We start from the raw sequence: 26,383 nt of genomic DNA on the forward strand, positions 1-26,383 counted from the left end.
TCCAGCAGGACAATGACCCTAAGCATACTGCTAAAGCAACACTCAAGTGGTTTAAAGGGAAACATTTAAATGTCTTGGAATGGCCTAGTCAAAGCCCAGACCTCAATCCAATTGAGAATCTGTGGTATGACTTAAAGATTGCTGTACACCAGCGGAACCCATCCAAATTGAAGGAGCTGGAACAGTTTTGCCTTGAAGAATGGGCAAAAATCCCAGTGGCTAGATGTGCCAAGCTTATAGAGACATACCCCAAGAGACTTGCAGCTGTAATTGCTGCAAAAGGTGGCTCTACAAAGTATTGACTTTGGGGGGGTGAATAGTTATGCACGCTCAAGTTCTGTTTTTTGTCTTATTTCTTGTTTGTTTCACAATAAAAAATATTTTGCATCTTCAAAGTGGTAGGCATGTTGTATAAATCAAATGATACAAACCCCCCAAAAATCCATTTTAATTCCAGGTTGTAAGGCAACAAAATAGGAAAAATGCCAAGGGGGGTGAATACTTTCGCAAGCCACTGTATGTGTGTGTAGCATGCGTGTGCTAGCCTGTGTGTGAGTGTGCCTGTGTGCCTCTTCACAGTCCGCGTTGTTCCATAAGGTGTAGTTTTTCTTTTTTTGTGTGTGCAGGTGATTCACAGGGAATCTGAGAGAATGTGGGTTGGGAGGACAGTGTTCTCTGACAAAAGGAACCATTTTTATTTGAAATTGAGAGCCAGTGTGTTGAGACAGATGTTGAGTGTGACTGATGCTAAGTAAGGTGCAGGGTCTTTAGGTAGATAAATTCTATTTCATTTTCGGTGACTGTCAGAGGTAATGTTTACGCTGGATTATTATCCAAATCTGCCTCTGGCGGTCATCCAGAATGAATAAAAGCATATAGTTCCATCCGTAGCTTGCAGTTACCTGGCACCAGTCCGGCCAGCAGGTCAGAGACCTTGACGTTGCCCATCTGTCTGAGGGTGAGGTCTTGGGCCTCCACTGCCACCACCAGGTCCTCTCCCTTCAGGTCCGTCACACAGGCCATCCCACTGAGCACCAGCAACAACACAGAGGTCTGCACAGCACAGCAGAATCATTTAACCACAATAAGAATTCTGCATTGCTCAGCTTACAGTATGATTGCTGAGCATATACAGTGAAAATGCTGACAATGCTTCTGTAATGTCACACTGGACAGCGTGTGTATGTAAATGGGACCCACTGTGTCCTGTGTGATGTCCTCAATGCTCTGGGACAGGGAGCTGCTCAGGTCAGCTAAGGACCCCCCCTCTGTACCCAGGGCAGGGCTGCCTCCACTGGGCTCCTGGGTGCCGTTGGGTCGCATCATGGACTCTACTCCTGACTCTGAAACCACAACAGAAAAACAAAACTCTTACTTATGGCCAGGGGGATTCAAGATTAAGCAGCCTATTGTTTTTAATCATCTTACTAGATAGATAGTGTATCTTTTTTTTTTAATGTTCTGCATTCCCTTGATACAATACGCACATGTGTTGTATAGTTTGGATGGTATTAAAGTGACTGATGATATTGTGGGGAGTTACCATCCATGAGGATGACAAAGTTCTCGCTGGTGTCGCTTTCCACTGAGAGGTGGTCGTTGGGCAGGCTGCCGTCCAGGATAGCGCTGTCAAATGAGTGCTGTGAGAAAGAGTGGTTCATGGACTGGAGCCGCAGGCTGGCCATGGGGGACCCCTCCTCAGGGCGCTGCTCCCTACACAAACAGAAACAGGGTGAGTTAGGGTCAACAGCCTTTATATTCATTCACACCAGTAAAACCACATCCATACAGTTTACACTATGGACCTGAACCATATGGTGTAATGACAACAGCACAGCAGGAGAGCATGCTGGGAAACCTACTTTGCCTGTGGATTGAACAGCTTGCTCATCCCCGACCCGCGACTCATGAAGCTGAAGGCATCTTTTGTGATGGAGAACGCCCCTTTAGTCAGGTCCAGGGAGGCGCTAAAGGCATCTTTGGTGACGTCCTTGGTGGCGGTGAGGGCAGTGGACAGCTCTCCCTCCAGGCTGAAGGTAGAGGGGTCCCTGGACAGGAGAGAGGGATGGTGTTCAGGGGAGAAGGGAGGAGAGAGAACAGGACCATTGCCATCCCCCTGGGCCATCTCCCCCTCCATGCCCTCTACTGCCTCGCTGGCCTCCTCTACCACACCATCCACCTCCTGCTCAAGGGGAGGAGAGCTGTTGACGGTGGCAGTGGCGTTTCCTATCCCACTATCCTCCAGAGGGCCTGGCAATGTAGCCTGGTGAGTGGGGGAGAGGTCGGAGTCTGTCAGGCTGGGGCTTTCAGACCCTGGGGTGTGGGCCTCCTCCTCCTCTGGTTCAGTGGCTGCAGGTGGTAGCAGGAGCCCCAGCTCCACTGAGTCCATTAGGAGGGCTAGGCACACCGTAGGGCGGTCAGCCTCCTGGCCCCTGGCTTGCTTAGCGTCCCTGGTGTCCCGGCCCAGCTCATCCCCCAGCCTGGCCAGGGTTTCCTTCATCCGCAACAGGGCAACATACTGGTAGTGGTTGAGCCACACCTTGACAGGTGTGATGGCCTGGGCCAGGAAATGGATAGAAGCCACTGGAGCCTCCTGTTGACTGTCCTGGTTGTGTTCCAGGTTGGGCGGGAGGTGGTTCTCCTGCTGCTCTGGGGTTTTATGATCGGGATCAACAGGAGCTGGTTCACTGGGGGAGGAGACCAGGGAACTGCCCTTAAACTCAGACGGACGACACATCCACACAGAAATTGTGAAAGGCTCCACGAAGGGGTGAGCTCTGCCCCTGTTGCTTTTCCGCGCCCCCTCGAAGCTCATGGACAGACTGGACAGGCTGAGGAACCAGACATCCTTGGCCCTGAGGGGCCTCCTCTCAGACAGGGGCAGGGGCTCCATCTCCAGGGAGTGCTGGAGGAAGGCAGAGGGTAGGGGGAGGAAGAAGCTCTGGTCTCGGGGGAAGGAGCAGGGGGGAGTTGACTGGAAGAAGTGGCAGGTGGAGAAGCTGCTGTAGGTGGTGTGGAGGTCGGTCCGGGCGCCGTGGGGGAAGTGGCGGGTGTTGCTGAGGACCGTCTGAGGGACGGTGATGCTCAGGGACTGGGGCCGGTCCTGGTGGTCCATGATGGACGACTCCAGGGGAATGATCAGCTGTAGACAGACAGGGGGGAGGCACAGAAACAGGAACACAGTCATCTCCTGACCTGATACACTAACCTTGCAATAACATCAACACCAAAGTTTAAATGATGTGCCCCTTTCATTTCATTGGAAAGAAAACTGTTCATCATAAAGACGAAAGACATAAATATTACAAAACTGTGAACTGCATACTCATTACCAAATAAAGTAGTGTTTCTACACAAAAGTCCCGAAGGGCAAACATCTGGAAGGTTTTCCAGGTTTTCATCCAGTTTTCATGAGCAACACTAGAAACACTTCAAATTACTTAAAGTTGTGTAATGAGCTGTAATACCCTGCTGCCAAAAGGGACACTGACTGCAACGATGCAACTCTCCTTCTGACAGCTTGGTCTGGGTTTATTCAACCAGCCTCACCTTGATCTGAGCTGCGTCCATGTGCATGTCCATGTGCTCCTCTGCCTTGCCACTGTCCTGGAGGTGGTAGAAGGCTTTGACCTGCTCCAGGGTATGCAGCAGGCCCCTAGAGAACAGGTTGACCCACAGCAGACTGGCTGGGTCCAGGCACAGCTGTAGGCCGTTCAGTTGGGCATACAGGTTCGTATTGGGTACTGGGGAAGGAGAGGGGGATGAAGAGAGGGATATACAGTGCCTTCGGAAAGTATTCAGACCCCTTGACTTTTTCCACATTTTGTTATTCCAAAATTAATTAAATAGTTTTTTTTCTTCATCAATCTACACATAATGACACAGCAAAAACAGGTTTTTAGAAATGTCTGCAAATTTATAAAACTAAAAAAATGGAAATACACATTTACATAAGTATTCAGACCCTTTACTCAGTACTTTGTTGAAGTACCTTTGGCAGCGATTACAGCCTTGAGTCTTCTTGGGTGTGATTCTACAAGCTTGGCGCAACTGTATTTGGGGAGTTTCTCCCATTCTTCTCTGCAGATCCTCTCAAGCTCTGTCAGGTTGGATGGGGAGTGTTGCTGCACAGCTATTTCCAGGTCTCTACAGAGATGTTTGATCAGGTTCAAGTCCGGGCTCTGGCTGGGCCACACAAGGACATTTAGAGACTTGTCCCGAAGCCACTCCTGCGTTGTTTTGGCTGTGTGCTTAGGGTCGTTGTCCTGTTGGAAGGTGAAACTTCGCCCCAGTCTGAGGTCCTGAGTGCTCTGGAGCAGGTTTTCATTAAGGATCTCTCTGTACTTTGCTCCGTTCATCTTTGCCTCGATCCAGACTAGTCTTCCAGTCCCTGCCGCTGAAAAACATCCCCACAGCATGATGCTGCCACCACAATGCTTCACCGTAGGGATGGTGCCAGGTTTCCTCCAGTCGTGACGCTTGGCATTCAGGCCAAAGAGTTCAATCTTGGTTTCATCAGACCAGAGAATCTTGTTTCTCATGGTCAGAGAGTCTTTAGGTGCCTTTTGGCAAACTCCAAGCGGGCTGTCATGTGCCTTTTACTGCTTCTGTCTGGCCACTCTACCATAAATGCCTGATTGGTGGAGTGCTGCAGAGATGGTTGTCCTTCTGGAAGGTTCTCCCATCTCCACAGAGGAACTCTGGCGCTCTGTCAGAGTGACCATCTGGTTCTTGGTCACCTCCCTGACCAAAGCCCTTCTCCCCCGATTGCTCAGCTTGGCGGGGCGGCCAGCTCTAGGAAGAGTCTTGGTGGTTCCAAACTTCTTCCGATTAAGAATGATGGAGCCCACTGTGTTCTTGGGGACCTTCAATGCTTCAGAAATGTTTGGTACCCTTCCCCAGATCTGTGCCTCGACACAATCCTGTCTCGGAGCTCTAAGGACAATTCCTTCGACCTCATGGCTTGGTTTTTCCTCTGACATGTACTGTCAACTGTGGGACCTTATATAGACAGGTGTGTGCCTTTCCAAATCCAATGTCCAATCAATTGAATTTACCACAGGTGGACTCAAATCAAGTTGTAGAAACATCTCAAGGATGATCAATGGAAACAGGATGCACCTGAGCTCAATTTCGAGTCTCATAGCAAAGGGTCTGAATACTTATGTAAATAAGGTATCTGTTTTTTATTTTTAATACATTTGCAAAAAAAATGCTAAATCTGTTTTCGCTTTGTCATTATGGGGTATTATGTGTAGATTGCTGAGATAAAAAAATATAATAAAAAAAATCAATTTTAGAATAAGGCTGTAACGTAACAAAATGTGGAAAAAGTATTTCAACACAAGAGAACTGAATATTGAATTGGAGGATCAGCAAGAAACTACCGTTTGAATAATTTACTAGGATATTGACTAAATACCAGTTTGCAAGAAACACAAACAACAGTATATGGTTAGCTCATACCAGGCAAACCGGGGTTGTCAGGGAAGTAATACTCTGTGAATTGCAGGTGGATGGCTGGTATACTGTCTGCTAGGTTGAGGGCCTTGCGGTTACAGGATAGTAACGACTGGGTCTTGCTGTGGCGTCCCCCTGTAGACACCTGTTTGAGGGGAGGGGGTGGTAATAATGATTCATGTGAATTTGATTTCTAAAGTGCTTTTCTCACACGAAAACTTAAAATTGGCATTGGAGTGAAGTAATGATGAGTTTTCTGACTGTCAGAGTGAAAGTAATTTAAGAGGAACTTAATGCAGTATTAACTACAGTAAGCTCCAAAAGTATTGGGACTGTGACCATTTTGTTGTTGTTTTGGCTCTGTCCTCTAGCACTTTGGATGAAATTATACAATGACTATGAGGTTAAAGTGCAGACTGTCAGCTTTAATAAGAATATAATATGTTTCTAAACACTTCTACATTCATGTGGATGCCACCATGATTATGGATAATCCTGAATGAATCGTGAATAATGATGAGTGAGAAAGTTAGACGCAGAAATATCATACCGCCAAGACATGCTAACCTCTCACCATTACAATAACAAGGGAGGTTAGCATTTTTGGGGGGGTATGATATTTGTGCTTCAGTCACTTTGATTTACTATGAAAGTGACTGAAATTACACAATACATGATTTACCATTCATTTCTATTGGGCACAAAATAATCTGAAACACAAACAAAACAAACAGCAAATGCATCCAAGAAATGTGTACAGTAACAAGCTTGATGTAGTCATTGCATGCTATGAATATGGGACTAAATACTTAACTTTTTACTATTTTAATACACGTGAATTTATCTCAATACTTTTGGTCCCCTAAAATGGGGGGACTATGTACAAAAAGTGCTGTAATTTCTAAACGGTTCACCTGATATTGATGAAAATACCCTCAAATTAAAGCTGACAATCTGCACTTTAACCTCATAGTCACTGTATCATTTCAAATCCAAAGTGCTGGAGTACAGAGCCAAAACAACAAAAAATGTGTCACTGTCCCAATACCTCTGGAGCTCAATCTCATGAAATGACACAGGTCTTACTTTAAAAAATATATTTTTTTTTTCAGAGAAAAAGGGGAACAACCACCAACTCAACCCCAAAATACCCATTATCTTGTCATGCTGCATTTTATACCGGATTTCCTCTATGGCTGTAAAAGTAGGAACTGCTAAGCTCTATTTGTGTTTGCAGGGGTTTTCTACGTCACAGCTGACAAGCTTTAGGGCAGTCGAGCGTGGCGAGGAGAAAAGGGTTTTCCCCGCTTACTGTAATATAACTAAAACTACATTGCCAGGTTAGGAATTAATGTAATAGTGCATAGAGAGTATTCCATATTCTTCACATGGCTTTCCTGTCTTCAACCGGTCTCTATTCTGTGCAACATGCTGCATTCAATGTCTTCTGTCCTTGCCATTGATAGCTTGAATGAATGGCATACTTTGACTGCCTTTATTACAGAAAACAAAATGTCAGAAGAAGCCTTACGGAGAGATGTACATAGGTAGTCCTGTCTCACCTGATGGATATCCAGGTCATCCATTCGTACCACCACACAGCTGGAGCGGAGCCTCTTAAAAGGGTTCCCTGGGTGAGGAGGTGCTATTGAGTTCCTCTTGGAGATTTGCTCCCTTTCAGGCGGGCTAGCCGTGGGGGTGGGCTGTCCATCTGTGTATATCATAAGTCAAACTTTTAGCATCAGTGTCTGTGACTTGTAACTAACCATATATTCTCATCACTAGGTACACTACATGACCAAAAGTATGTGGACACCTGCTTGTCGAACATCTCATTCCAAAATCATGGGCATTCATATGGAGTTGGTCCCCTCCCTTTGCTGCTATAACAGACTCCCCTCTTCTGGGAAGGCTTTCCACTAGATGTTGGTACATTGCTGTGGGGACTTTCTTCCATTCAGCCACAAGAGCATTAGTGAGGTTGGGCACTGATGTTGGGCGATTAGGCTAGGCTCGCAGTCAGCTTTCCAATTCATCCCAAAGGTGTTCGATGGAGTTGAGGTCAGGGCTCTGTGCAGGCCAGTCAAGTTCTTCCAAAACGATCTCGACAAACCATTTCTGTATGGACTTGTCATGCTGAAATAGGAAAGGGCCTTCCCCAAACTGTTGCCACAAAGTTGGAAGCACAGAATTGTCTAGAATGCCATTGTATGCTGTAGTGTTAAGATTTCCCTTCACTGGAAATAGGGGGCCTAGCCCGAACCATGAAAAACAGCCCCAGACCATTATTCCTTCTCCACCAAACTTTACAGTTGGCACTCTGCATTCAGGCAGGTAGCATTCTCCTAGCATCCGCCAAGCCCAGATTTGTCCGTTGGACTGCCAGATGGTGAAGTGTGATTCATTACTCCAGAGAACGCATTTCCACTGTTCTAGAGTCCAATGGCGGCGAGCTTTACACCACTCCAGCCGACGCTTGGCATTGCGCATGGTGATCTTAGGCTTGTGTGCAGATGCTCGGCCATGGAAACCCATTTCATTAAGCTCCCGACTAACAGTTCTTGTGCTGACGTTGCTTCCAGAGGCAGTTTGGAACTCGGCAGTGAGTGTTGCACCCGAGGACAGACGATTTTACACAATACATTCTTCAGCACTCGGCGGTCCCGTTCTATGAGCTTGCGTGGCCTACCATTTCGTGGCTGAGCCGTTGTTGCTCGTAGACGTTTCCACTTCACATTGACCGGGGCAGCTCTAGCAGAGCAGAAATTTAACGAACTGACTTGTTGGAAAGGTGGAATCCTATGACGGTGCCACGTTGAAAGTCACTGAGATCTTCAGTAAGGCCATTCTACTGCCAATGTTTGTCTGTGGAGATTGCATGGCTGTGTGCTCGATTTTATACACCTGTCAGCAAAGGTTTTTGCTGAAATAGCTGAATCCACTAATTTGAAGGGGGGGTCCACATACTTTTGTATATATAGTGTATGTCTGTTGGTGGATCAGATTCCTACTACAGTAAGATAACCTGGCAGTGTGTTGTAGTAAGTCTCACCCTGGGCCCTCTTGGCGGGGAAGTCCTTGGCCTGGTTGGGGACCTCAGAGTGTGGCACAGGGATCCCTGACACTTCCACCCTCCTCTGGAACTCCTGCAGTAGTATGCCAGCCCACTGGGCCCGGGCCTCCATCGCCCCACAGTGACGCTCCCAATGCCGACAGCCATCACCTGCATGTCATATTATTCAAAGTCATACATTAGGGTTATACAACAGGATCCAGTGCATCACCAGGGTTATTGTTGAAAAGATTCCATCTCTCATCCTAGTAAAAATATATAACATGCCAGTTATACACATCAACTTCAAGTATTTTTAGTTTGCATGAATGAATAGAGAGGAGGCTTACTAGAAGTCTGAATGGAGGTTGAGGTTTCATATACTAGGAATCATGTTACCATGATTATGGATAAACCTGAAATAATCGTGAATAATGAGTGAGAAAGTTACAGATGCAAAATATCATACCCCCAAGACATGCTAACCTCTCACCATTACAATAACAGGGGAAGTTAGCATTTTTTTGGAGGTGTATGATATTTGTGCATCTGTAACTTTCTCACTCATCATTATTCACGATTCATTCAGGATTTTCCATAATAATGGTAGCATCCACATTCATGTAGAAGTGTTTAGAAACATATTATATTCTTATTTACAATAAAAGTGACTCCAAAATGACACAATACATTATTTACCATTCATTTCTATTGGGCATAAAATAATCTGAAACACAACCAAAACAAACAGCAAATGCATCCAACAAATTTGTAGTCACAAGATTGATGTAGTCATTGCCTGCTATGAATATGGGACCAAATACTAAACTTTTGACTACTTTAATACACATAAGTGAATTTGTCCCAATAATTTTGGTCCCCTAAAATGGGGGGACTATGTACAAAAAGGCTATTAGCTTGCATGAATGAATGGAGAATAGGCTTACTAGAAGTCTGAATGGAGGTTGAGATTTCAGTGTGAGCACTAACAAAGGACGTTGTGGACAGCAGTGAATAAACGTGAGCTCTAATTATAACAAATAGGAGTCTCTTGACCGAAAGGGGGAAGTACACTCACCAGGCCTGTGGATGGGGTAGTAGTCAAAACCAAGCTTGCGGAAGGTCAGCTGCATTGCACCCTGGGAGCCTGGAGGAGGAGGCTCATCTGTGTGACATGAGAGGTCAGAGGTCAAAAGCTTTGTTCACCTCTGACAACTAAGTTTCACCATCAAGAGCCTAATTGGAGGGTGTCCAATCAAAACGCATCTTTTGACCAATGGGTAAAATAATATGTTAATTGTGTAGATACTCCTCTAAGAAAAAAAAAATGTGATCTTGGTAGAATTTCCAAAATCCTGAAGAATAAAATAATATATACAAAAATATATATATTATAATATCGTCTTTCTATCTCAAAATCATTGTAATGTGGTTAACCTTAAAAATCTGAAAATTATTCAAATCTAAAAGATAAAATTCAAAACGAGAGTGCCCTTAGATCATGGGAAAAGGCCGCACTTGACCGTTGCACTTGAATCCTTCCCACGGTGAATGGCTATGTCCGCTACGCTATGAAACTACACATTATTACAAAGACTTTGATATTACCGTACGCAACTGATATGGTGAAAACAATGTGTGGGGAGTTAGAGGCACAGAAACTCACATCAATACTTTGTCAGACAAATAATTTATGCTCTGACTGAACGACTCAAACTCCCCAGCTTATGCTCTCTAAATGGACGTTAGCTGTGAGGGCCGAGATGCATTGACTTTTGTTCGCTATACATGTTGGGGGAAGCTATTCACGAGGACATATGTTCTGTTTTACGATTCCCGAGCATGAAACCACATATTCCACAGTTCAGTGTGCTGCGTGGCTATATTGACGAAAAACTGATTCCATATGGGATCGAATGGTAGGCTTTTGCACAGATGGGGCTCCATCTATGGTGGGACGTGGGCAGGCCTCTGCGCTCTAGTTATTAATTTGTCTCCTATTTCACACCAAGGCTTAGTGGTTATCCAGGGGGAGTGTTGGAAAGATTTTTCACATTGAGAGAGGAACTGTTGTCATTCCCAATGGATGTAAAAAAAACAAAAAACAGACTTGGCTGACTTTCTGTGTAATGAAAAGAAAATGACAAAAAAACAGCATCAGTAAGTGCCCACACGAGTGATGACTGCTCACCTCTAACGCTTGGAAGAGCACTTTGGGACCTACTTCCCAATCCGTTTGACTGTGATCCTGGGTCAGTCGACATGCCGGTAAGTGAAATCGAACAGCTGGTCGAGCTGTCATGTGACCGAATGCTGCAGACAACGCATTCACGGGTCACTACTTAGGAGTTTTGGTTCCTGACTCAAAGGGAATACCGTGCAGTCTCCCTCTGTGCATTAATGCCGCATTCAAAACAACTGGGAACTTGGAACTCTGAAATCTCCGACTTCCGACTTCAGTGCATTCAAGACACTCTGAAAGAAACGAGCTCCAACTGGGAAAAATAGTTTTCAATAGCCATCCAACTCGGAATTCCAACTCGGGAACTCGGGCCTCTTTCTAGAGCTCCGACTTTCCGACCTAAAGAGCACTGACGTCATGATTTGATCTCGTATTTTTTTAAAGAGTTCCCAATTGTCTTGAAAACACCATAAAACTCATGGCAGGCTACCCTTTGCCAGCTCATATCTGTGTGAAGCTGGATACAGCGCTCTCGTCTGCATTAAAACCAAATATCGATCCAGGTTGGATGTGACAGCAGAGATGAGGTGAGCACTGTCGACCACTCCCCCTGACTTTGAGAAGCTCCGACACGATATGCATCAAGCACAGCCATCTCATTAGTGATGGTGAGATAAGAGATGTTATGTCAGACTAATTTGCAATTGACTGTCATAGCCCCACATTAAAAGTATGTGATGATGAGTTGAGAAGACAATCATAAATACTGTTAGAATGCTTTTCAATTGACTGCCATAGCACCAAATAAAAAAGTAAACATTGGCTGTTAATGACATTATTTTTTTCACATGGTTGGGGTCGCGAGAATTTTCAGATTTCAAAACGGGGTCGTGGGCCAAAAAAGTTTGGGAATCCCTGCTCTATCATAATCTGTTCAAAAGTTATTGGAGTTTTTTTACCCTTGCAGGATGGCCAGAGAAAAAAAGTGGTCAACAATCTAGAAAACAGCATTGCGTCAGCTAGGCTGGATGCTGTGAGAAAATTAAGGCAAACTGACAGGCTCACCGTTGAACTCGTCATTTTATCCAATCCGGAGGACATAAAACAATATAGAGGTAAGACCGATATCGATTTTGAGACATGAAATGTAGTATTTTCATATTTTAGTATACGCTTTCCATATAAAGATTTATCTGAAAAACAAGCGTATCTCTGAAATTTCAACGGAGCACTGAACGTACCGCAAGCTGTTTATTTTCAAAGCCTTTTACATTTAATTCAGCTCGTGTCATATTCATTTAGCTTTTTGCAACCCGTGGAAACAACTTTGCAGAAGACCACCACACCACCATGTAAAATCCTCAAAAGTCGCTGCGCGTCACTGTGACACTCTGGCTCCATGGACTTTGATTATTGAGCCAGGGTTGTTCATTTTCATTGTTTGGGTGTATTTCTATGTTGGGTATTCTAGTTGTTCATTTCTATGTTTGGTGATTGTTCTTGATTAGTCATATGACTCCCAATCGGAGGTAACGAGTGTCAGCTGTCGGCTCGTTATCTCTGATTGGGAGCCATATTTAAACTGTGTGGTTTCTCCTTGGTTTTGTGGGTTTTTGTTCCGTTTCAGTCATAGTCACTGTTGGACTTCACTATCGTCTTTTGTTTTGTAGTTACGTGCTTTCTTTATTAAAGTCATCATGTTCACTCAACGCGCTGCGTATTGGTCTGCTCCCTTTATAGACGATCGTGACAGAAAAACCCACCATAAGAGGACCAAGCAGCGTGTCAAGCGGCAACAGGACCCAGCTCCAAAGGATTCCTGGACATGGGAGGAGATTTTGGACGGAAAAGGGTCCTGGACTTGGGAGGAAATCCTGGAGGGGATGGATCGCCGTCCATGGAGCGAAACAGTGGAGAGGCGACGGAGAGAGGAGCAACGGCGTCGGCAGGGCCATCGTCGGAGGGACGAGAGGCAACCCCAAAAAGTTTTTTGGGGGGGGCACATGGCTTGGGCGGCTGGGCAGCAGGAGGCTGCCACAGGGAGACGTGGAGAGAAGGCTATCGGATTACGGGAGCCATTGGCGAGTAGGGGAAGGGAAGTTGTTGCGGCACGGCGTGAGAGACTGATGTGTGTTACCAGTCCGGTCCGGCCCGTTCCTGATCCCCAGTTAAGGCCAGTGGTGTGTGTTCCCAGTACGGACCGGCCTGTTCCTACTCCACGCACCAAGCCCACGGTGTGCGTCGCCAGCCCAGCCCGGCCTGTTCCTGCTCCACGCACAAAACCTACGGTGTGCGTCGCCAGCCCAGCCCGGCCTGTTCCTGCTCCACGCACAGAACCTACGGTGTGCGTCGCCAGCCCGGTTCGGCCTGTTCCTGCTCAACGCACCAAGGCTATGGTGTGCGTCGACAGCCCAGCCCGGCCTGTTCCTGCTCCACGCACAGAACCTACGGTGTGCGTCGCCAGCCCAGCCCGGCCTGTTCCTGCTCCACGCACAGAACCTACGGTGTGCGTCGCCAGCCCGGTTCGGCCTGTTCCTGCTCAACGCACCAAGGCTATGGTGTGCGTCGACAGCCCAGCCCGGCCTGTTCCTGCTCCACGCACAGAACCTACGGTGTGCGTCGCCACCCCAGCCCGGCCTGTTCCTGCTCCACGCACAGAACCTACGGTGCGCGTCGCCAGCCCGACCCGGCCTGTTCCTGCCACTCGCACCAAACCGACGGTGCGCTGTCGCCAGCCCGGTCCGGCCTGTTCCTGCCACCCGCACCAAGTCTACGGTGCGCGTCGCCAGCCCGACCCGGCCTGTTCCTGCCACTGCACCAAACCTACGGTGCGCGTCGCCAGCCCGGTCCGGCCTGTTCCTTCTCCCCGCACTAGCCCTGAGATGCGTGTCCTCAGCCTGGGACCACCAGTTCCGGCACCACGCACTAGGCCTTATGTGCGTTCCCAGGGTCCAGCATGCCCTGTTGCTTCTCCCCGCACTAGCCCTGAGATGCGTGTCCTCAGCCCGGGACCACCAGTTCCGGCACCACGCACCAGGCCTATAGTGCGTCTCGGCCGGCCAGAGTCTGCCGTCTGCCCAACGGGCGCCTGAACTGCCCGTCTGCCCAACGGGCGCCTGAACTGCCCGTCTGCCCAACGGCGCTTGAACTGCCCGTCTGCCCAACGCCGTCTGAACTGCCCGTCTGCCCAACGCCGTCTGAACTGTCCGTCTGCCAAGCGCCGCAGGAACTGCCCGTCTGTACTGAGCCTGCAAAGCCGCCCGTCTGCCATGAGCCTTCAGAGCCGTCCGCCAGACCGGAGCCGCTAGAGCTCTCCGCCAGACAGGAGCAGCCAGAGCCTTCCGCCAGACAGGATCAGCCAGAGCCTTCCGCCAGACAGGATCAGCCAGAGCCTTCCGCCAGACAGGATCAGCCAGAGCCTTCCGCCAGACAGGATCAGCCAGAGCCTTCCGCCAGACAGGATCAGCCAGAGCCTTCCGCCAGACAGGATCAGCCAGAGCCTTCCGCCAGACAGGATCAGCCAGAGCCTTCCGCCAGACAGGATCAGCCAGAGCCTTCTGCCAGACAGGATCAGCCAGAGCCTTCCGCCAGCCAGGATCCGCCAGAGCCGTCCAGCCAGGATCCGCCAGAGCCAGCCAGCCAGGATCCGCCATTCAGTCCGGTGCTGCCCCTCAGGCCGGTGCTGCCCCTTAGTCAGGTACTGTCCCTTAGTCCGGTGCTGCCCCTTAGTCCGGTGCTGCCCCTTAGTCCGGTGCCGCCCCTTAATCCAGTGGGGTTTAGTCGGGGGGTGGTCATGTGGAGGGGGCTACGGAAGCGGATAGTGACTAAGGTGGGGTGGGGACCACGACCTGGGCCAGAGCCGCCACCATGGACAGACGCCCACCCAGACCCTCCCCTAGACTGTATGCTGGTGCGCCCGGAGTTCGCACCTTTAGGGGGGGGTACTGTGACACTCTGGCTCCATGGACTTTGATTATTGAGCCAGGGTTGTTCATTTTCATTGTTTGGGTGTATTTCTATGTTGGGTATTCTAGTTGTTCATTTCTATGTTTGGTGATTGTTCTTGATTAGTCATATGACTCCCAATCGGAGGTAACGAGTGTCAGCTGTCGGCTCGTTATCTCTGATTGGGAGCCATATTTAAACTGTGTGGTTTCTCCTTGGTTTTGTGGGTTTTTGTTCCGTTTCAGTCATAGTCACTGTTGGACTTCACTATCGTCTTTTGTTTTGTAGTTACGTGCTTTCTTTATTAAAGTCATCATGTTCACTCAACGCGCTGCGTATTGGTCTGCTCCCTTTATAGACGATCGTGACAGTCACCGCTCTGTCAGAGGTGCTTATTATTGGATGTATTAGGTTACGAAATCCAACTTTTTGGATAATGCTAATGATGTGTTAGAAAAGACACCACTGAACAATTCAGAACATGAAGAATCATATTTGTCTTGGTAAAATGTGTTTTATAACAATAGGAAGTGAAATTTCATCACCAAAGCATGTTTTCACCCACTAATTGTCTCAATTAAAGACAACCAGAAAGTAGAGATAAGATCACTTTAGGCAGAAAAGCTACAAAGGTCAGGGTTATTCAACTCTTACCCTACGAGGTCTGGAGCCTGGTGGTTTTCTGTTCTACCTGATAATTAATTGCACACACCTGGTGTCCCAGTTCTAAACGAGTCCCTGATTAGAGGGCAACAATTATAAAACGCAGTGGAACTGGCTTCAAGGTACAGAGTTGAGTTTGAGGTTCATAGGTTATAATCTAATTCTGTGCATGGCATATCTTTGGGGTGTCTGTGGGACTAACCGGGGTCTGCTGAGGAACTGTCGTTGCATATGTGCAGGTCCAGACGAGAGATGAAGGTGTGGTAGGAGGACTCTTTGACGTCGTGTTGATCAAAGTACTGGTCCAGGGTACTGGGGACACCACCACTGGGAGAGGGTGGAGGGTCTGTCCATAGAGCGTGGATACCAGGGGACGGGGGTGCAGTCTAACACAGAGAGAATAATATCAGCAATATGACTGCAATTATTACACAGACTATTATAATATCTAGACAAAATGTTTAAATGAGTAGATAGGCAGCAGTTCAGTAATATAGTTAGATTTGACAAAGAACTGCAGGGCAAAATAAGTGTGGGCTGCAGACTCTGTACTGGTTCTAACAAATATAAGAGAAAGGTGGGAGGATGGTACCTGTAGGGACTTTGCGGCCATGCTCTTCCTCTGTTGGGCAGACTTCTCCATGGCCTCACTCAGGGACTTGGCGTAGTGGATGACAGCTTTGAGCTGAGAGTCCGTCAGCACCCACAGCAGGTCGTCCAGGATGAAGAGCAGCTTAGAGGCCAGCACATTACAGTCCTTCAACTGGGGTATGATTAAATAGAGGAGAAACCTGGTTAGTCGTCATAAGACAATCATTTTACAATCATTTTACTGGTTAGTCATCATTTTACAATGACACAATGGTTGTTTGTTTATTTATCTCTGATACACCATGAGAACAGTTGCATTTGAGAAAGTGTAACATGGGTAAACTGTTGGGGAAAAGTCACATCAAGTAAAGCCCACCCCCATGGTCCAGTCTTACCCTGCGCTTCAGGGCGATGCGGATGCGTCCTTGGTTGGTGATGAGGCGTAGTGGGGTACTGTTCAGGTCCTGGTCCTCACTCTCTATGGCATCGGCCTCGATACGCAGACTCTGCCAGTTGATCTCCTTAAACGTCAACACCTGGAAGGTTGGACAAAACACACAGAGACAGACAGACACAGACACAATATACATATTAAGGAACAAGTGTATAGGTGGAGCCAGAAGTACACTGGCCTAACAATCTTTGTCTTTACGAGACAAACAGGGAGACCATGTAAAAGAGGTAATCACTGAGGTTTACGCATATGCATTTCCTGATAACTTGATTACTGGATCTCATTTAGAGGGGCAGAAAATCTTGATTAAATAAAACACTAAACAATAGGCCTAATTAAGTGATTTACTGCTGGCCTGAAAAATAGATACAGTGACTCTGTAGCCTAGACTAACTGTACCATGTAACCTGGACATGCTGTACTAACTGTACCATGTAACCTGGACATGCTGTACTAACTGTACCATGTAACCTGGACATGCTGTACTAACTGTACCATGTAACCTGGACATGCTGTACTAACTGTACCATGTAACCTGGACATGCTGTACTAACTGTACCATGTAACCTGGACATGCTGTACTAACTGTACCATGTAACCTGGACATGCTGTACTAACTGTACCATGTAACCTGGACATGCTGTACTAACTGTACCATGTAACCTGGACATGCTGTACTAACTGTACCATGTAACCTGGACATGCTGTACTAACTGTACCATGTAACCTGGACATGCTGTACTAACTGTACCATGTAACCTGGACATGCTGTACAAACTGTATCATGTAACCTGGACATGCTGTACTAACTGTACCATGTAACCTGGACATGCTGTACTAACTGTACCATGTAACCTGGACATGCTGTACTAACTGTACCATGTAACCTGGACATGCTGTACTAACTGTACCATGTAACCTGGACATGCTGTACTAACTGTATCATGTAACCTGGACATGCTGTACAAACTGTATCATGTAACCTGGACATGCTGTACTAACTGTACCATGTAACCTGGACATGCTGTACTAACTGTACCATGTAACCTGGACATGCTGTACTAACTGTACCATGTAACCTGGACATGCTGTACTAACTGTACCATGTAACCTGGACATGCTGTACTAACTGTACCATGTAACCTGGACATGCTGTACTAACTGTACCATGTAACCTGGACATGCTGTACTAACTGTACCATGTAACCTGGACATGCTGTACTAACTGTACCATGTAACCTGGACATGCTGTACTAACTGTACCATGTAACCTGGACATGCTGTACTAACTGTACCATGTAACCTGGACATGCTGTACTAACTGTACCATGTAACCTGGACATGCTGTACTAACTGTACCATGTAACCTGGACATGCTGTACTAACTGTACCATGTAACCTGGACATGCTGTACTAACTGTACCATGTAACCTGGACATGCTGTACTAACTGTATCATGTAACCTGGACATGCTGTACAATATATACTGTGGCTTGACAGAAAGGAAGGTGAACACAGGTGGTATAAATACAATATAATCGTGGTAAGTTAATTATGTGAGTGTACCTCTCCTCTCTTGGGGTCTGTGATGCGGGTGTAGCGGAGGTCAGTTTTCTGCCATTTGGGGTTGAGACTGTTACCCTGGAGCTGCCAGAGCTCGAAGGAAGCATGGAAGGCACGGGACTGCACTTTGATGGTGATGGAGTTGATGATGACTGACATACCCTCCACCACCTTCTCAGCAAAGCCATACTCACTGCAAAAAGATGAGAATCTAGACTTTACATCACATTATTACTAACAACATATGAACAATTGCATATAACTATGTATCTATCCTTTCACTAGTAAAGAGCATGAACAGTGAAATCCCTCAAAAGGTTCCAAACAGACAGAACAGATAAGGCGTACCTCTGGCCAGCAGTGATGGCAATAGGGGAGGGACCATTTGGGGCGCGGGGCTCCTCACACGTTCTCATCTCCACCTCTACCTTGTCCAGGAACTGCAAGGATACCATGGGTCAACATTGTAGGCTATAGCCTGAGGCCACACCCTGATAGCAGTATAACAACATGAAACCATACAATCTGTTACAAGAGAAAGAAAGGGCGAGAGACAGAAGGAGAGCGAGAGAAAGAAAAAGAGAAAAGTCAACAAACTCATGGAGGAATAGAACAAAGAGCAGAATTCATACCAGGCAGATAGGGCTGGTCTTCAACTTTGTCCATTGTATCTAAGGGAGACAAAACAGCAGGGGACCAGTCATGCACAAACACTTTCCTCAGCACTGTTCTACTGGAATGTTTATCATTCACTGTGCACAAGATAGCCTACACCAAGAAACAATGAGGCTTGTGCTTTTAGACCTCTCCTTGTAGACTAATATCTGACCTAGACTGGCTTCAAACTAGTAATATTGGAGATAAAAGGGACACCAGGGCCCTCAAGAGGCAACCCACGCAGAGCTCATCTCCTCTGATCTAGTCCACATCTCCCTAAACAGGTTGCTCCATTCAGGCCTGTCCGGTGCTGTTGCTAGCCTCTGACCTTTTGTGTTCTTCCACACTGTTTCTCTCTCTCTGTTATCTGGAGATAGCAGTGGGTCTAGAGATGTGTGCACTGATCTCAGTGTTATCAGACAGCAGTACTGCTTATCTCTGGACTGCTGGCAGGGAGCGTGTGTAGCTTATGCCCTCTGTGGCTTTCATTGATGGAGCTAAAGGCTACACAGTGAAACCACGATAACATGGTCTTGTCAAACCACTCACCATATGTTTTGCTTGGCAGTGCTTTACTGCTTTCATGTTAATCTTCCTTTGGTCAGCATATACTGACATTAAAGATGGAATCCGCAGTAGGGGGAAACAGTGCCACTGGCCGCCCCACCACCGCTCTTATTGTTTTTGTGTCAACAGCATGGGGGAAAAAATTGCAGTACATATTGTGCTCTTCTATAACGCGTGCAATGATATCTGAGGGGGGAAAACACTGTTTTCGTTGTTTGCGGTAACGGACGTGGCAAACGGACGTGGCTGTTTCACCATTAAGGATTCAAGCTTTAACTACAAAATTAATGCAGTGATATAATTCTGGAAAACCCTTTCTTATCTGTATGCAGCAATTTCCATTGGGGAAAGATAGGGCTGTTGCGGTGATCGTATTACCGCCACACCGGCAGTCATGAGTCATGACCGCAGTAAAATTCCACGTGACCGTTGAGTCACTGTAATCTCCTCTTATGCACTCTGGACATGCGTTGGTAGTACTCAACTTGCTAACGACCATCAGGTCCTAATGGCCTGGTACTCAGGGCTCTATTGTCCCCCTAACCACACTGACATCAATGCAAATGCCAACGAAAACCACATCAAACACTTGTCATCAAAACAGTGTGTGCTTTTAAAACTCACCTCACTGTGATGATCAATTAGATGAAATGAAAGAAGTTCAACAGCAGGTTGAAACTGAGTGTAAAACATGGTTGTTGTGGATGTTGATTCAAAGCCTAACACAACGAAATGGACAGCGCTTTCTAAGGTGATGATTAATTCAAACACCCATACACATATTAGAGCACACAGTGACTTCGGAAAGTATTCAGACCCCTTCACTTTTTCCACATTTTGTTACGTTACAGCATTATTCTAAAATTGATTAAATAAAAACATTTCCTCATCAATCTACACACAATACCCCATAATGACAAAGCAAAAACAGGTTTTTAGAAATGTTTGCTAATTTATAAAATAAATCAAACTGAAATACCTTATTTACATAAGTATTCAGACCCTTTGCTATGAGACTCGAAATTGAGCTCAGGTGCATCCTGTTTCCATTGATCATCCTTGAGATGTTTCTGCAACTTGACTGGAGTCGACCTGTGGTAAATTCAATGGATTGCACATGATTTGGAAAGGCACACACCTGTCTATATAAGGTCCCACAGTTGACAGTGAATGTCAGAGCAAAAACCAAGCCATGAGGTCGAAGGAATTGTCCGTAGAGCTCCGAGACAGGATTGTGTCGAGGCACAGATCTGGGGAAGGGTACCAAAACATCCCTGCAGCACTGAAGGTCCCCAAGAACAAAGTGTCCTCCATCATTCTTAAATGGAAGAAGTTTGGAACCACCAAGACTCTTCCTAGAGCTGGCTGCCCCGCCAATCTGAGCAATTGGGGGAGAAGGACCTTGGTCAGGGAGGTGACCAAGAACCTGATTGGTCACTCTGACAGAGCGCCAGAGTTCCTCTGTGGAGATGAGAGAACCTTCCAGAAGAACAACCATCTCTGCAGCACTCCACCAATCAGGCATTTATGGTAGAGTGGCCAGACGGAAGCCATTCCTCAGGAAAAGGCACAACAGCCCCCTTGGAGTTTGCCAAAAGGCACCTAAAGGACTCTCAGACCATAAGAAACAAGATTCTCTGGTCTGATGAAACCAAGATTGAACTCTTTGGCCTGAATGCCAAGCGTCATGTCTGGAGGAAACCTGGCACCATCCCTATGGTGAAGCATGGTAGTGGCAGCAATGTCCTTGAGTAGCCCTGCCAGAGCCCGGACTTTAACCCGATCGAACATCTCTGGAGAGACCTGAAAATAGCTGTGCAGCAACACTCCCCATCCAACCTGATAGAGCTTGAGAGGATCTGCAGAGAAGATTGGGAGAAACTCCCCAAATACAGGTGTGCCAAGCTTGTAGCGTCATACCCAAGAAGACTCGAGGCTTTAATCGCTGCCAAAGGTGCTTCAACCAAGTACTGAGTAAAGGGTCTGAATACTTATGTAACTTTTATATTTATTTATTTTATTTATTTTTAAGTTAAGCAAACATTTCTAAAAACCTGTTTTTGCTGTGTCATTATGGGGTATTGTGTGTAGATTGATAAGAAGAAAAAAAATGATTCCCTTTTAGAGTAAGGCTGTAAATTAACAAAATGTGGAGAAAGTCAAGGGGTATGAAAACTTTCAGAATGCACTGTATGCATAGGCTTATGAGCCCAACCATCCCCTACCCCCCTTATACAATACATAGTCTACCGCATATTACACATGGCAGAAAAACATACAACAAAACTGATTTAAGATGTCTTTGGTACATAACTGGTCTAGCCTATACAAAAAAATTTAACAAATTCGAGTAATCGCCTTTGAGTGTGGATATATTATTATGCATACTGGATGGACTGGTTACCTTATGCTATGCTCCAAAATGTATATCCATGAGTCTGGGAGGGAACGTATAGCCCTAGGCAATGCTGTATGTGTGGAGGCCTGGAGATGCTAAACGTGTTTATGTTAATTAACTGTAAATTACCGTGAGACCGGCAGTATTTTGCATGACAATAACCAACTGACAAAATGACATGACTGCCACAGCCCTAGGGAAAGACTGATATGGATTTGACATGGTTTATTATCAGAAGAACACAGTTGTCTCACCCTGATTGCAGCCTTGTTGCAGTAGACCCGGGTGACCGCCAACCAGGTGGGCAGGTCCAGCATGTTCTGCAGCACCTCTTCATCCAGCTCCAGGTTGGACAGCTGGCCCTCGCCCTTCAGCGTGCTCAGGTTGATCTTGTCTGGGGACAGGTTCTTGGTGAACCTTCATACAAAAGGAATGAGAGAGAGAGGTTAGTTCAGGAAACCGTTGTGTGTGTGTGACATAAAACACACTGATTGCTGCGTTCACATATATATATATATTTTTTTTTACATATGTTTGTGTGGTTTAGGAGGCTATGTGAGACACGGAGGTTGAAATGAGATGATAGTCGGACCAAGGTCAGCTTTTTGCAGTGATATTGGCAGTGAGATGTAATTGTGAGGTTCATGCTGTAGTTCTAATTGAATCCCAGGCTGTAGTAACAGTCTGTGTCTTGGCCAGAGTCCCACCATAGCTCTCCATCTGGCTTCATTGACCTTACCCTCCACTACAGCTTAAAATTAACTGCTGAGACATTTGCCAGAGCAAAACCACACAGTGAAACGGTGGTGAGGAGTAGGCTAGCTGTAACATATTCTGAAAAGATGATTACCAGTATGTGGCAACAAACAGACCAGTTAGTGTTCCAATCTACCACACTCACCATGACTGACAATTATGACCTTAATTGCACACTCCTTAAAACTAAAACCTGACATTTCAGACTCCAACACAAAGGCTGGTGTTGCTTGGTTTTTTTAAATCTTTCGGATCCATTTGGGTCGGATACAGGCCCGACCCAATTTGGAGCCGATTCGCTCTCAGCTCTGACATGTTTTGGGGTCGGATCTAGGGTGACCACATTTAAAATACCCAAATGCGGGACAACAGGATGATTTTGCGGGACAGTGTAGCCTACATGAATAAAAACATTTGACTAGTTGTGGAAAATACTGGAGATCAAGAAAAATAAGGTATGGAGCAAGCGCTGCGTGCATATTATGTGTGCCAAACAGGTGCTGTATAGATTACAATATAATTTCTCTGACCGTTTGGAACGATGTAAACAACACTAAATGCATTATAAGCTTACCAGAGAGTCTGTTGTAACGTTTTTTTGCTAAGCCTTTATTACAGCAAAGACAAAAAATGGTCACATTCATTTGTGAATGCAATTGCCGAAATTGTACTATAACCATATACAATTTCAGTAGCACGTCTTTGAGTGATGGACTGTGCCATCCCCACGGCCTCCACAATGGATTAGTCCACTCAGACAGGCACGAATCAGACAGCTATACCATGAGATCTTTTTTAAATATATTGCTCAACAAAAAAAAAATTGGTCGACCAACAGCCTACCAACCAAACAATCGACCAGTCGACTAAATGGAGTCAGCCCTACTATACATTTACATTTACATTTTAGTCATTTAGCAGACGCTCTTATCCAGAGCGACTTACAATTAGTGAGTGCATACATTTTTCATACTATACATTTCGATATGTTATGTCAAATACTAATTAATCATTATGTGCTCTTACAAGACATTGATTCAGTTTTGACCTGAAGTGGCGGAGCGAAGCTCCTGCAGTCCGTGCAACGAATGAGCAATAGAAGCGCACCTAGCCTACTCTTTTGCCTGCGCAAAATTTGGTGATGCAGAAACGAGAGACCACAAAATCTGCAAATATTTGGCCAAGAAACTTTCTGGTTGGTCTCAGGGAATGTAAAACAGTTAGGAAGGGAGACTTTTAAAAACAGGATTGAGTGAAGTAGCAGCAAATTTGTTGAATGAGCAACTGATGAGCATGCAGAGCCTCAAAAGTTTGATGAAATTACCTTATCTTTCAGTCTACAGCTATTTATACTGAACAGAAATATAAAACGCAACATGTAACAATTTATAATATTTTACAGAATTACAGTTCATATAAGGAAATCACATTTTCGTAAGTAGTTAGGCCTAACTGTCCTCTCCAAGTTTAGCTGGAATTTAGCCTGAAAGGGTTTGAGAAATATGATTGGTTGATGATAGGCCAATTACATTACTTTTCCTCTTGCGCGGCGCAGAATACCAGATCTCAAGAACGACTGGAGAACTGGGCTTCACCAGTAGGCTTAGGCTACCACATCCTTATGATATATGCATTTTCATAAGCGCAACGTGACTGCAAGGGACAGGTCAGAATGTCTGACTGAAATACGGGACAAATTGACCATTGTTTCTAAATGAGTGGTGTCTGAATGTGTTGATAAAATGCGGGACATGATTGTTTGGTTGCGGGACGGCAGGGCCCAAATGCGGGACTGTCCTGCACAATCCGGGACATGTGGTCCAACTCGGATCCGAATTGGGCTGTTGACGGTTGGTGCACTTGATTCAAAAGCCCTGCGCACTGGGTAAGCAAAGTGTTCCCATTTTTAACCATTTCATTTGTCTAAAAGACAAACTCCGCTATCTATGGCTAAATCGAGTTCGCCTACTGCGCTGGCCAATCGGATAGCTCAAATCACTGTGCATACAGCGCTTCCACAAACCCCGCCAACGCAAAGTTTGATACTAGCCTACGTAAGATTGAATCACTTTTAAAACCATGACCACAGAGAGACTGCCAAAGAATACAGCAAAGAGATGCTGTTTTTATGAGTGAGTTCATGTTAAACATTTTATTCAGCACTGTCACTGTTTTTATTCAACACTATTACAAAACGCTCTTCTCCCTACATCCCCTCGCGCTGCAGCTACAATGAATGAGTAGCCAAGTGTATCGATAGCCCTGTGTTTTTATTATTATTATTAGCAGCTCGTCGTGTTTATTTTAAAGTCGAGGAATATTTCACTTTCTCTGGTCATAGGAACAACATGAATTTGTGCATGAGGCAGATGCGGTGGGGTGCGACTCGACTTTTGCCATCAGGTGGAAGACGGTGTCCCCTCTCTCTGGTCAGTCTCACCGGAGGAAAGGAAGGACAGAGCAAGGACCATGAGAGACGTACCCTCTGCTGCTCTCTCCCTCCCTCCCTACCTCCGCTGAGACTAACGCCGTGTTCAAAACAACTGGGAACTCGGAAATCTCCGACTTCCGACTTCAGTGTGTTCAAGACAACTGAATTCCAAGTCGGAATCTCTGACATCTTTTTAGACCTCCGATTTTCCAACCTGAAGATCACTGACGTCATTATTTGACCTAGTTTTTTTTCCGTGTTCCCAGTTGTCTTGAAAGCACCATGACCATCAGATGCAGGTACCATCAGTCCAGTAAAATAAAAAAGCAAATTATTTGCAAATTATTTCAATTTATGCTCAGCTGTGCCTCGCAGGTGCTACACCAACTGATCTATTTTGTAATCAAAGTTTGTGTTTTGAAATATAATATGGTCTGAGAAGAACAATATTGGCAGGCCAGGCATATAGCCAATATGCTGTGATAATGCATTAGGCCTACTGCCCAAACCCCATTCTTACATAACTGTTTTTATTAGGTTAATGTAAAAATCTGCTCTAGAACCTTGTTAAACTGAGTGCACATAGCCTGGACCCTCTCTCTCCCTGAAGGAGCACTTTCACTCCACCCCTCTCCTCAAGACCACTTTAGCAACCCATAATGAAATGTCCATGTCTGAAAATAGACCATGTTACCCTACACGTCTCCCCTTTGACCACCTCCTCCCTCCACTGACCTCAATCAAGCCATGAACTTTCTCAATCTCTTGAACTACACATGATGATTAATGATCTTGTTTTTAAATAGCTTGTTTTTTGTTGTTGATTTACAGCGCTTTGAGATTTCTTTATGTAATGAATATCACTTTAAAAGTTGAATAAATTATATTATTACACTGCCTCCCGGAGAGCTACTGGGTACGCAGGGGTTTTGTTACAGCCTTTAGAGCAGGGCTGGACAAAAGCCTGCACACTCAGTAGCTTTGATGTAAACTAACCAAGATCAATAATGAGAAGAAGAAGAAAAATATATATTATTCAAAACACAGCATCCAACACGTCCTATCTGGGGGATCCAACCCTTTTAACAATGCCGTGCATTGTAATATATTCGGGTGGAAATAATAAAGAATAGGCTGTAATCTGGAACACCACACAGACCATCAGGGTATTCATTAAAACTAGGCCACAGCAATGTTTTGGGGATTAGCATTGTTTTTAAGAGGTACAACAATTCTAGGGCTTATTCAACCCATAATGGCCTGGCTATGAATGAAAGGGAGAACAAAATGTATCCTGGAAAAGTGTTATTTGTCTTGATAAAAAAAAAGAGGGTTCAAGCCATGTACCAGACAGTATGAAATATGCTGAGTAAAAACATGTTTTTAGTACCAAAGTGAGCTTCCCTTGTCCATCAACCAGGATCAAGGCACATCACGGACAGTGATCACTCACAGATGTGCCCATAGCCTGCTAACTCAAATCAAATGTTATTGGTTGCGTACAGTTTAGCAGCTGACCGCATCATCCTCTGGGGAGACCTGCGGTTGCAGACAATGCAAATGCCATACCAGGCAGTGATACAGCCGGACAGAATGCTCTCAATCGTGCATCTGTAGAAGTTTGTGAGGGTCTTAGGGGCCAAGCCGAATTTCTTCAGTCTCCT

The 26,383-nt window shown here is 45.8% G+C and overlaps 1 protein-coding gene across 1 annotated transcript in view; it reads right to left on the reverse strand.

Annotated features, from left to right (window-relative positions):
• LOC121545610 (UHRF1-binding protein 1) overlaps positions 1-26,383 on the reverse strand; it is a 46,027-nt gene that overhangs the window by 6,763 nt on the left and 12,881 nt on the right. Inside the window, exons 7-22 of the mRNA XM_041856280.2 lie at positions 21,787-21,949; positions 18,543-18,581; positions 18,259-18,350; positions 17,914-18,103; positions 16,289-16,429; positions 15,895-16,065; positions 15,505-15,688; positions 9,591-9,677; positions 8,513-8,683; positions 7,023-7,171; positions 5,467-5,605; positions 3,550-3,743; positions 1,863-3,142; positions 1,544-1,713; positions 1,201-1,343; positions 903-1,053 (exon numbers count right to left, since the gene is read on the reverse strand). Coding sequence (XP_041712214.1) covers positions 903-1,053; positions 1,201-1,343; positions 1,544-1,713; positions 1,863-3,142; positions 3,550-3,743; positions 5,467-5,605; positions 7,023-7,171; positions 8,513-8,683; positions 9,591-9,677; positions 15,505-15,688; positions 15,895-16,065; positions 16,289-16,429; positions 17,914-18,103; positions 18,259-18,350; positions 18,543-18,581; positions 21,787-21,949 — 3,464 coding nt within the window. The remainder of the gene's footprint in view (positions 1-902; positions 1,054-1,200; positions 1,344-1,543; positions 1,714-1,862; positions 3,143-3,549; positions 3,744-5,466; positions 5,606-7,022; positions 7,172-8,512; positions 8,684-9,590; positions 9,678-15,504; positions 15,689-15,894; positions 16,066-16,288; positions 16,430-17,913; positions 18,104-18,258; positions 18,351-18,542; positions 18,582-21,786; positions 21,950-26,383) is intronic.

The sequence above is a fragment of the Coregonus clupeaformis genome, chromosome 30, assembly GCF_020615455.1.
Source record: "Coregonus clupeaformis isolate EN_2021a chromosome 30, ASM2061545v1, whole genome shotgun sequence".
Classification (NCBI taxonomy): domain Eukaryota; kingdom Metazoa; phylum Chordata; class Actinopteri; order Salmoniformes; family Salmonidae; genus Coregonus; species Coregonus clupeaformis.